At 44.0% G+C, this 12,103-nt stretch overlaps 1 protein-coding gene across 6 annotated transcripts in view; it reads left to right on the forward strand.

Moving 5' to 3' along the window:
* The window catches only part of SORCS1 (sortilin related VPS10 domain containing receptor 1), a 459,027-nt gene that overhangs the window by 426,185 nt on the left and 20,739 nt on the right, over positions 1–12,103 (forward strand). For all 6 annotated transcript variants that reach the window (XM_045568059.1, XM_045568058.1, XM_045568062.1 and 3 more), the window contains exons 21-23: positions 811–934; positions 2,651–2,763; positions 7,868–7,999. In XM_045568059.1, coding sequence (XP_045424015.1) covers positions 811–934; positions 2,651–2,763; positions 7,868–7,999 — 369 coding nt within the window. The remainder of the gene's footprint in view (positions 1–810; positions 935–2,650; positions 2,764–7,867; positions 8,000–12,103) is intronic.

Consider the following 12,103-nt stretch of genomic DNA (forward strand, 5'->3'; position numbering starts at 1 on the left):
GCCATACAGGGAATTAAATGAATTTTGATTTAAAAATTAATTAAGAAAAGATGGGAAAGAAATGTTTGTGAGGAGTGAGTTGAGGGAGGTCAGTAGGCTAATATTTTTCTCCTTTAGGACCCCAGTGTTCGATTGTATTGCTGGCACCGCTCCAAATCTTCTTTCCTTTTTTTTTTTTTTTTTGTAATTTTGAATCCACAAACCACTATCCAATTAGTACTTGTTTCCATAGCAGCTACTTCCAGGAAACTGCTGATAGGGCTTCTGGGAGGAAGCCGGCACGCAAGGCCACTCCCGTCAAACTAGGGTACAACCGTGGTATACGGGATTCCTGTGCTCCACTGTGATTTTATAGAAATAGGACACCCTGCAGATGAACACCTGGCAGCTTATAGATTTTCAGGGACTGCTGCTTAGATCTGGATTCCTATGAGCTCCCTGATCTCATTCAATTTGGATATTTCCTTAGATTAGGGATCCGCTTGATATGAGTAGGTTGTGCGTAAAGAGAGACAGATATCCCACCAGCAAGTAAGGCCCGTCAGTCTCCCCAGGCCTGGAAAAGGATGATACCAGGAGAGAGGTGTCACATTCACAAGGAATGTGCAGAGCCCTTTGGAGTCAGGGCTCCAACCGCCTCCTCTCTGGCCTGGACTGGAGGTGACGGGGAGGCCTAGATGGACTCAGTTCCACCGTGGGGCACCAGGAAGAGCCTTCGCTGGGTTTGACAGCTCACTGTTGGCTCAGAGCCAGCAGCTGTGTCACCTGTAACTAAGCTTCCCCCTCACTCTGTGCCCTTGATTATTTTAGCCCTTGATCACCCTGGAGGGAAGCATATCATTCAAGTTCACCTCGGAAGGGATGAATACCATCACAGTGCAGGTCTCGGCTGGGAACGCCATCCTGCAGGACACGAAGACCATCGCGGTGTATGGTGAGTGCCCGTCTCCGCTGATCCATCGCTGCCCTCACAGAGGAGGCTGTCAGGAGCCTTGGTGCCCGAGGCCATCCTGGCTGTGACTTTCACCTGCAGAATAGAGGGGAGTCCCTGAGAAAGAGTTGAGAGAAGTCTGATGTCTGATCGCCTTTAGGGATCTGTGATTCACCAGCAAAACAGTGTTGTGGGATTCCGAAAGGGTTTGTTTTAGTTTTCTTAAACATAGAGTGTCCATTTGCTCACTCACTTTAGGTAGAATAAGGTGGGTTTTATTATGCATAAGGCCGACTCATTTCACATAGAATTTCAATGGTATTTGAATCAGTTATAAAAGAAAATGGCTAATGTTCCATCTTTTTTTAAAGCTCAACTTTAAAATTCTTGATTATTAAGAGAAATCTACCATTGTCTAAATACTTTTAAAAAAATCTCTTCCCAAAATCTGTATTATATATGTAAGGAAAACTCTGCTAGATTGAAAATAATGCAAAGGTCATAACCCCTGAATGTCATGCGTAGTCATAGACTGGTTGTTGATTTGAACAAACAGCCATACGTAATAATTTTGTGATCAGTTGGGGAAACTGAATATGGTCAGAGTATTAGATGGAATGAAAAGGTACTGAAATGAAAAGGTGGAGTCATTGATTAAAAACAGGAGATAAAATAACATTTTATAGTTTGATCTCATGTTGATAATTTTTTTCTGCACAGAAAGATGGATGGATAGGCACTAAGTGTTACTGGTGACGGTAAAACAATGTAGATGTTTATTGTTACTATGGAAGTGGTATGTGTGCATCATGAAAAATTAAAATCAGAAAAACAATAAGTTAAAATTAGATAGATAGGAAAAGTAAATGCTGTGCAGGGAGAGTGCAGGGAGGGGAGAAAGAGAGGATGGGGGAGAGAAAGAGAGACAGACAGACTAGTTTGTGGTCCAAATATCAATTGCCCCAGTTCCAGAATTAACTGATTCTGAAGAGTTAATTTAAAATGAGATTTTCCTGTGGGGAGTCAGATTCTCGTTTTGATTTCTCATCTTCCCTTGTAAAAGGAGTCTCTATAGTTTGGTGGGAGGTGCGGAGAAAGTGGGAATTATACAAACATATATCTTCAGAGCAAAAATTGAGAACTCAGTGGACGATTCTTCAGTAGGGCCATTTACCACACTACTGATTAATATGCATTTCATTATTCTCTATCAGAGCTGAATCAGTAAAATTCAAAGGTGACCAGTGATTCATAAAATAGTCAAGCTTTGAAAAATACATTTTTAGAATAAGGTAACTGCCATGAATACACACCTAAGAATGTAAGAGTCTTCAAAGCATGTGTTTGATAACTCCTTAGCGTTGTTAGGAAATGCACAAGTGGGCTTTTCTGCTTCCTGAATGTATAATTGCCAAGGATGTCACTTGGCTCCTCCTGAAGCACAGGACATGCTTAAAACAAGAAATGTTTGTTGAATAGATGAATGCTTAGATGACAGTGGAAGCTGCCTATAATTTATGCATTCACTTATTCAATAAACAAAATAAGAAGCTTGTGAGTTAACAAGGCTGGATAGTGAATCTGCCTTCTAGAAGGGTCTATGTGGTGACCATGAAGAGAAAGCACCTTCCATTAGGGCTTTGTATAAATATAAAGTCTAATACACTTTTTTGACGGGAACTCTGACTTACAGTAATCCACCTACTGTTGTATTTCCAGAGGAATTCCGGTCTCTTCGCTTGTCCTTTTCTCCAAACCTGGATGACTACAACCCTGACATCCCTGAGTGGAGGAGGGACATCAGCCGAGTCATCAAAAAGTCCCTGGTTGAAGTGAGTGCAAACAGTTCCTTCTCTTGCCCGGGTACATTTCCTCTCCGTCCTTGAGGAATTTCATGGAGAGGGGACTTTTGTGCAAAGAAATGACAGGACAGACCTGGAACCCCTGGGAAGTCTAGGGAATCAGTCTGAGATCTGCACAGCTGAGCCCCACTCCAGCAGACGTATTGTCAGAAACCATGGACAAACATGGGCTTCTCGCCCACTGTGAGGGTTATTCTGCTTAGAGAAGAAGGTCATGGACACTCGTGACAGTTTTATATTTATGTATATATAGCAAAGTTCATGATTAGGCCATTAGTGAGTGTAAAATCAACTTCTGTGCATGACAATGGAGGGACGCAGTATGTAAGTGTCCTGAAGGGCAAGCACAGTTAGTAAGAGGGGTCTTGGGTTCCAGCTCCACAGTTGTGAGCCTGACAGTACAGTATGTGATGGTTGGTCATAGTTCTCTCTCCCAGTTCTTTTGAAGACATTTCTCTCCTATAACAGCCCCACAAAGGAATTGTTACCCTGATTTTGTAGCTGAGGCAACCGAGGTTCCGAGAGGTTAATCAACTTGCCTGAACTGTCACAGCTACAAAAGTGAAGTGAAGGGCCTGAGTCCGTTGTCTGGGCTTTTACCTTTGCCACACAGCCCCCCGAGGTTTCTGAGAGAATACCAAGCTGGTGTGGTTTATCCCTCTCTAAGCAAATGTCACTGACAACTGGAGAAGACAGCATCTTTGAGGCACATCCCCCTCCCCCTGCCCGTTCTGATACCAGACTTCAGGCTCTTGGTCCCTGAGTTAATAGAAATTGGCATGAGACTGGAAAGATTTAGGCAGGTAAGGCTTAATTTGGGGCTTTTGCTTGAAAAAAAGGGAGACAGTGCAGGTTAAGAAGCAATCAGACTGGCTCTCCGAACGCAGAGCTGGGGAACTTTTAAAGGGTAGAAAGAGAGAAAGAAAGTTTAGCACCAGCACTGAAATCATAGCATGTAGAGGTGGGTTTTTGTTGGCATCTGCCCCCCTCCAGTAATCATACTTCTCCGTGTATCACATGTTTAGTTAGCATGTTAAATCTTCCCCCCCTGGGCATGACTTTTAGCATTAAAATGAAGGAAAAGATCTATCAGTGGCCAACTTTGGGCTTCATCTCGGCAGCCACCAGTTTGTGCTGGCTTTAACTGGGGCACGGCTGCTACTTCCTGTTCAAGAAAGCAGAACTACCTCCTACTGAAGCTGGTGTTAATCCTTCCAAGGGTTTTGTCAGTGTTGTAAGCAGACTTAAGCTTTGGCTCAAGGCTCAGGCAGGTGGCCAAAGGCCACTTCCAATACCACCTCAATTCCACTTTCATGAGTGAGCAGGGGAATGGGACAGCCACTCACGGGGCAGCTTGAGCTGATTGCAGAAAATCAGAGATGAGTTCCCTTTTCCTGGGGCATCTTTTAGCCCTAAAAGAATATCAACTTCATTTTTTGTACATTCTTTCCTGTTCCCAACACATGATGCCACATAACACAAAAAGATGGTGGGACAAAGGCATTCAGATAACCCCTGCTCAGAAAACAGATCTCTCATCCAGCCGCTTGGCAAAGAGCTGATCTTCCCCATCTTAATGCCATTGCCTTTGTTGACATTTATTTAGCACTTACAATGTTCTAGGCACTCTTTTTAGTGCTTTGCAATATTTAACACATTTAATACCCAAAGTAAGCTCATGATGTTGGAACTGTGATTTCCCTCCCATTTTGCGGGTGAAGAAACTGAACTAGAGATATTAGGTAACTTACCCAAGGTCATACAGTTAAAAATCAGGTTTGGAGTCAGGCCGGCAAGGTGTGAATCTTGATTTTGTGGTTTCCTACCCACTCCACTCTACTGCCATCCTTTGCCTTATTCCAAGGAGAAACAGGTATGGATAGAACATTGGTGTAGAAAGGAGGGATTTGCATATGCCTTTGGGCACCCCTGTTTCTGTGGCATCTGTGACATTGTTGGTGGTAAACACTTTGGCCACCAGGAGGCACAGCTGTTAGACTATAGGCCTGCCTGGAATAGGCCTCTCTGCCCTTGGAGCCATCTGTCCCTCGTGCGACAACTGGTTTCTCTCATTCGTTGTCCAAGAGAGATGACTTACACCCTTTAATGAACCCACTTCCCACCTCTTTTTGTCTGCAGCCTTCTAGGGACCCATGTCCCCACAGGTCTGCCAGGCAGCTGTCTAACTCCCCCAGGTGATTTATCAACCAGGCATTAGCTGAGCAATGACCAGCCTTCCAGGCTGATTTATCTCCGCACTTATTGTCTAGAGCTCGGATGCCCTGAGCCTCCACCTTTCGAACAGCTGTCCAGCAGGCTAGAAACTACTGCTCATCAGTGCTTCTAGGCTGCTGCAGAGCATAGTCAGCTAAACACAGAATACACAGGATGGCTCGACATTTCTCAGGGCAAGGTTGTAGCAACGGTGGTGGTGAGGTTAATACCTTCCAGGTCCCAAGGCTCCCTAGTTACCCAATCCCAACAGGCAGCTGACCCAGCCCTGGTTCCCAACATCCCAACCTGTGTTTGAGATCAGCAATGACACTTGGCTACTTGTGCCCTAAGGGACCACATTGCTGTGTACTCTAACAAACCCTATAAGAGGCACAACTTAGAATCAACTTATCCACAGTTGTTTTTTTTTCTGACTCATTATGAGACAAAATTTGGTGTAAAATTGGTTACCTTTTTCTCATCAAATTGGCTTTGCTATTGACGTTTTGCAATGAAATCTTTAATTGAATGTCATTCAATAAACATTTTTGTATATAATGATGATGATTCAGACATAATCTCTGAGTTTACAATCAAATAGGGACATAAAACAGCTCGGGGTTAGCTGTAGTAGGAGCTGGGGTCTGTAAGTGTCAGGAGCAGAGAAGCATAAAACACTGGTTACCAACATAGGCTTCCCAGCCCGATCGTGCTTCCTGAGTACCAGTCACCTCCTAGATGGCCGGGAGCCACTGTTTAGGCTTCCTGCAGTTACCATCTTTCCTGGGGTGGAAACAGAGATGCACCTCCCAGAAAGATCCCTGTTCAGGGAGAGACTTGTTGTCTTGGCTGCTAGGAGTGCTATGAGCAGAGGCTTCCACTGCCTTGTTCCGGGTCATGCCACTTTCCAAGGTGGCTCATATCTGAGGATGAACTGGTGCAGTTATATATATAAAGTCATGCCCATCTCTACCCAATTTAAGACAACTCTGAAATGCCCTTCTATCTCCCCATGGGGTCTCTTGAGGCTGTCATTGGGCTTACTTGGCAGCTCAACTACTCCCCTGCCTATGCCTGCTTCCTTCTCATGGGTGTTGTTCCTAAGAGCACTTCTTAGTAAACACCCTGCATGCTAAACCCAGAGTCAGCTTCCTAAGGAGCCCAGCCTGCCTCATGTCTTCACTTCAAAGTGAGGCACAGTAACATTTCCTTCAAAGGGTTGTTGTGGAGGGTTGCATAAAACAATATTATAAGTTGCTTAGCACAATGCCAGGCACTTGGTGATGACCCAATACATGTCATTTCTTGCTGCTTCAAAAAATGTATCCATGTGGAATTCAAAACATACAATCACCTAATTGGGAAATAATGAAAAATGTACTGAAATAAGTGGGCTTTAAGATGACTCATCAAGAATAAGTAGGATTCTAGCTGCACATATAGAGAAAAGACATTCTGGGGGAGGTGGCATGCACAAAATCGTTGGCAGGAGAGGCTGGGATATTGAGAAATTGTGCATCATTTCATTTGGTTAAAACATAAGAGACCTGTGTGAGTTGTAGGTAATTAGTTTGGAAAGGGAGTGTGGGATCACACTGCAGAAGGCCTTGAATGTGCACTTAATCCTGTTAGCAATGGGATTCTTGCAAGCATTTCGGACAGGGGAACACGGTCTGAGTCAGACTGAAGAAGGGTAAATCTGGAAGTAGTAGCCTGTGTCCTGGAGATGGGGAAGCTATTGAAAAACTTAAGGGGAGAGTGCATGGGGGCTGGATTGGGATATTAACAGTGGGCATTTAAACAGGAATAAACCAATAGGATCATTCGTGTAAAAGTCGATTTGCGAAGGTCTCACAAAATGATTAGATGTTAAGGGGAAGGGGAGTGCAGGGCTTCCAGCAAGGGTATCTGGGAAAGCACTGCTTCGGTTCCCCTAAATGGAGAATGAAGATTTTGGAGGTGAAAATGAGAGGTTCTTTTGCTGACATGCATGGTGGAAGTCCTAGTGGAACAACCAAATGGTGTTATGAGTGGCTGCTGGAGAGAGAAGCTGAGGTTATAGCTATTGATTCCAGAACCACTTAGAGAGGGCTCGGGGGAAACCCTGGGATATAAGTTCAAGAGACAGCAGAGAAACGAAGACGAAGAGGAATTCCTTGAGTGATAGCTATAATTTTCACAGAAGACTCAGCATGGCCAAGCGAGGGGCTCAGAGTGCTTCAGGAAACAGGGCTGGGCATCCGGTCGATGCCGTGAGAAGTCAGCAGTTGCCTCCCAAGGGCAGTGATGGGGGAGTCCCATTAGGTTTAGGTGATTAGGACGTGACTGATCCATTTGAGGAGTAACTTCAATGGGCGACAAATGAGGAAGCTAGGTTGGAAAGGGCTAAGGTATGAGGGGCAGATGATAAATGTGAGTGAGGGTCTTCTTACTGGCAAGGCTCACTTCCTAGAGATGCCTTCTAGGAAGAAGAGCTGACATGTGAATCCCCAGGGGCACTACTGTAGATGCTTCATGTGTAACTCGTATAGTTCTCAAAACTACCCACTACCAAGGCAGGTACTGCTACTATTCCTGCTTTCTATTTAAAGGAGTACAGGCACAGGGAAGATAAACAACGTGCTTAAGGTCTCGCAGAGTTGGGGCTGGGATCAGATCATGGACAGTCTGACTCCGGAGCCCGCACTTGTAGCCCGGCCCTGCCCCTCACGCACCTTCCTGCCTGCTGCCCCCAGGCCTTTGCTTTCACGCCTCCCACTTTCGTGGGTCTCCCCCTACCCCCAACCCCTGCCAAATACCTGCTCCTTTCTCATTATTCTTTTCTGCAGGACTTACGTGAGCCTCTGTGTCTCTCCCTCAGGCCACGGGGGTTCCAGCCCAGCACATCTTGGTGGCGGTGCTCCCCGGCTTACCCACGGCTGCCGAGCTCTTTGTCCTGCCCTATCAGGATCCAGCGGGAGAAAACAAAAGGTCAGCAGATGATCTGGAGCAGGTGAGTCCCCAGGTGACATTCTGGCTTCTCTCCTCAGTCTGAGCCACACCCGCTGCTAGTGTGACCACCACCACAGCAGCTCAGAGGGGTCTCTTGGGAATCTGGGCTTAAGAGAGGGGGCCAGCTGTTTGTGGAGTCTCTGACTTTCTGGTCCTCCAATTCTCATCCATAAACTGGTAATTCTAACTAACAGCCTCACAAAAACCACATCTAAGAGTATTTATTGTAGACAATGGCTAAATTATTCACACTATGGGATACTCTACAATGTTTACAATGAATAAATCTATGTGTACCATGATAAAAAACTGTTCATGATAGTAAATAAAAAAAAACACAAGTAGCTGAGTGACACATAGATGATGAACCCATTTATGTCTTACTTGTCACAAATGTGAGAACCAAATTACATGATATGCTATCTTTTCTAAAAGATACAACTTTTATACAAATCATTGATTCTTTTATGATCTAGTTTGTGTTTATAATAAATGAGAAATATTGGCTCCAGGCACCTCCACTGGCTCTGTGGGGGTTCACTTTCTCATCTCCACTGCCTGCTGGAGCATTAGAGAGTTTGTGTGTGTGTGTGTGTGTGTGTGTGTGTGTGTGTGTTTCTCTCTCTACCTCCTGCCCACCTTGGTCTTCTTTTCTTCCCTTTCCTCTTTTAAACTTCAGAAGACTCTCCCATCTCTGTAGTGAGGATTATTATGTTGTTGTTCTTCCTCATGAATTCAGTTAAAATGATCAGTCTTGGTTTAGTTGCCCTTTTAGAAACCAAATGATTTCAGTTTCTCAGTTCTTCCAGGTGGATAGATCAAAAGTAGGATTCCTCTCAGCTGCTAGATAAATATTGGCTATTCCCTCTGCAGCACTTGAAGCTCTTCTATTTACTTTGAATAAACCCATAATCTAGCCTCATGATCTCTAGTCTTCCAAGATGGCCAGAGAACATTCTATAACAGCACTATTAACAACAACTCCAAATTATGGCGCGGCCCACCTCCTAGCACACACCCTCCTTTCAACTGCCACTTTCTCACTTGGCAGAAGACTCATGTCTATAATTTTCTGTGTGCTCAACTATTGAAGAACAGAGCTGCCACAGAAAGCCCTGTGGAACCCTGTTTCCTAGCGGTAAGTGGAGGTGAAGGGTGGGCATCAGGTAATCTTCAAGATTTGTATCTGATCTCCCTCCTCCCAGCTTCCTTTCATATCCTATAGATTATTATCTGCACTGAAATTTGGTGGGAGAAAGAATGGATTATTTCTTAACACAACACTGCTGAGAACTTAGAGAGGTAACAGATTTCTACCCAAGGCTTTTGCATATAAATATTTGCAAAAAAATTTGCGGTTGTTCCTCCTCTGGAATCTTACTCATTTTCCATGAAATCTAGGTTATAATTTTCAAGTATGGAAGGGGGTACAGATTTAGAATCATCTTTTTCCTAGGTACCACATCATCTGTGCCTCTTTATTTCTCACACTTTCCATTTTTCTCTAAAAGTGTAATATTTTCTGCATGATTCTCTAAGGTGAAATTTGGAAAGAAACATCTTATACTTACTTATGGAAGTATCTTGCTTTGACTGTCTGTTTTCTCTAGGCTTCCTTTCATTCTCTGTCTCTTCTGGGTGCTTCCTTCAAAGGCATTCTCAGGGAGCTGAGTGATGGTCCCCAAAGCAGCCTGTATCAGTCATGGATGAACCATCTAATCAGAGATCTTAAAGCAGTTGGCTTGTTTGAAGGCTATGTGAGTTAGCATTTGGCACACATGTAGGGAGTCTAGCCATTTGAGTAGAAAGTACATAGGTTTAGATAAATATAAACCAGGTTTCTAGTTTCATCTCTGATTTTTTGTGTCTATTTCATAGATGAGAAAAATGAGGACCAGAAAAGTTATATAATTTAACCAAAGTCTTACTCATCTCATGAGGTGTTTGAGAGGATTAAAGAAATGACATAGAAAAGTACTTGGTCTAGAGTAGATGATGAAAAATGGTAGATTGATAATGGTTACATTTATGCTTATTGTATGATAAGAAGTGTGGAAAATGCAAAAATATGTTTAGGACTATTAAATAGATTGCTATAGTCAATGACGTATGGAAGAGAGGATGGTGGGAGTAGGGAACAATGGAATTACTTAACATGGAGAAGAAAACAAGAACAATAAGAAAAGGAAAGCATATATATGAATGGCATGAGCTGATATAAGTTATGCAGATTTATGACATTAAAGGAAAACAAAGTACCAAGCTAGAGATTGTAACTTTGTTTAAGGAAATTGCCAGTGTATCAGCCTCTTCCAGGACTCGAGCCAAAGTAAATACAGTGTCCACACAAACACCAAACAAAGCACATCAGAAATTAGTGTCTTAGTTGTGAAGAACATTACCACCCTGATGGAAAAGTACAGCAATGAAATCAATTTATAAAACAAAGGCACACGTCTAAACCCTGTGAAACAGGGACTGCAGCCTGGAAACCTGTAGTTTCTAATGTAGGAGGGGCCCTTTAATCTTTCTCTGTGATTCAGTCACTTAAACAACTTTAGGGGAAAAAAGTGAGTCGATGAATTCGTTTAATTGAGAAGTGCAGAGATACAGTTCAGGCATGGATGAATTCAGAGCCCATCAAAAGTGTCAACGAATTACTTCCCTCTCTCCTTCTCTCTCCGTCTGTTTTCCATATGGGAAGTTGGCCTGAGAATGAAGCCAATACATAGGAAAGCAAGGATGGACACAGGAATCCCCAGCTTCTAGTTAGCCAGTTTACCAACCACATCCAAAAGACAGTACCCCACTTCTGACAGCATCAGCAAGAGCCCCAGGTACACAATTTTCACTGCTCCGACGGGTGAAGTGGCATCTCTGAACCAGTCCCTTGCAGTCATGGCCATAGAGAGCTGTCAGGGACAACTTCAGATGTTTTATATGCTCCCTGAACCACATGGAACAAGAGTGGAGAAGGACATAATTCCTCAAAGAAAAACATGAGGAAGGGAGAAGGAGTGCTGGGCAGGTGAAAGCAACTGACTTCCATCATAAGAAATTAAACAGAAATCTAAGACAAATGCAAAGCAAACCCAAACAGCAGAAACGAACCCTCTCCTTTGAAGGCTGCTCTCTGAATCTCAGCTGAAACTTGGGAAGGGATTTCCTTATCCCCTCTCTTCATGCTCTGGCCCCTTTCTTACAAAGATACAGCACAGAACCCCCAGCAGAGGAAGAACTGGGATCCTGGCCAAGTGGCCTCTGCAGAATGGGAGGCCAGGCCCCAGAGAAGGGCTCTGCGCTCTCCTTCCTCTCCTCGGAATGCATTCCTGGATGCTGGCTTGGGTTGAGCTATCTTGTCTGTGAAATAAATTGAAAATTCCTCACAGTGGGGAGTACTTGACCCTGTTATCAGGATGCTGCAGGCTGGGTTAATCAAGTGGCCTCTGTCTGGGAGGTTCCACTAGTCTTTCTTTAAGATCTCTGGTGAGTGAGAAAAGGCTCTCCTGCCCTTAGCTGGCCTCATCCGGGCAGCCCGTGCTCAGGACTGGAGCAAGCCCTGCTCCTCCAGCGATGCACCCTCTTGCTCCTCTCGGCGTCCTCAGGGCTCAGCAGATCTGTATCGGGCTCTCCCCGAGGGAGGAAAGACCACCGTGCTCTGTGGAGATTGTGATGCTGTGCCGGGGAGATAGGGAGCCTACAGGGTGTTGTCTTTCCGAATCCTTAAAGGGCATGAGAACATTGAAAAGGAGCAAAAATAACTATGGGAAAAGTGTCAACCACAAACAATATTTTTCCTTATCGGTTTATATTACCATACACGTTTGACAGACAGATGCAGAACCCAAAATCTGAGGAAGAAATCAGATCAGAAAATAGAATAGTCCACTGGCAGCTTTTTAAGAAATGAAAGATTTGTTGTGAAATATAGTTAATAATCTCAGACTGTTTTCTATATGTCCGCCTAGTGTGCCTGGCAGTCCAGATTTTCTAACATGGGGAGTTGAATTATAAAATTATGCTGGTGGTTATAAGGAAGGTCACTGAAGTAGGAAAACTATAACTGAACGTAGAGTAGGTGAGATTTGGACCAAAATGAATATGG

The sequence above is a fragment of the Lemur catta genome, chromosome 14 (genome assembly GCF_020740605.2).
Source record: "Lemur catta isolate mLemCat1 chromosome 14, mLemCat1.pri, whole genome shotgun sequence".
Lineage (NCBI taxonomy): Eukaryota > Metazoa > Chordata > Mammalia > Primates > Lemuridae > Lemur > Lemur catta.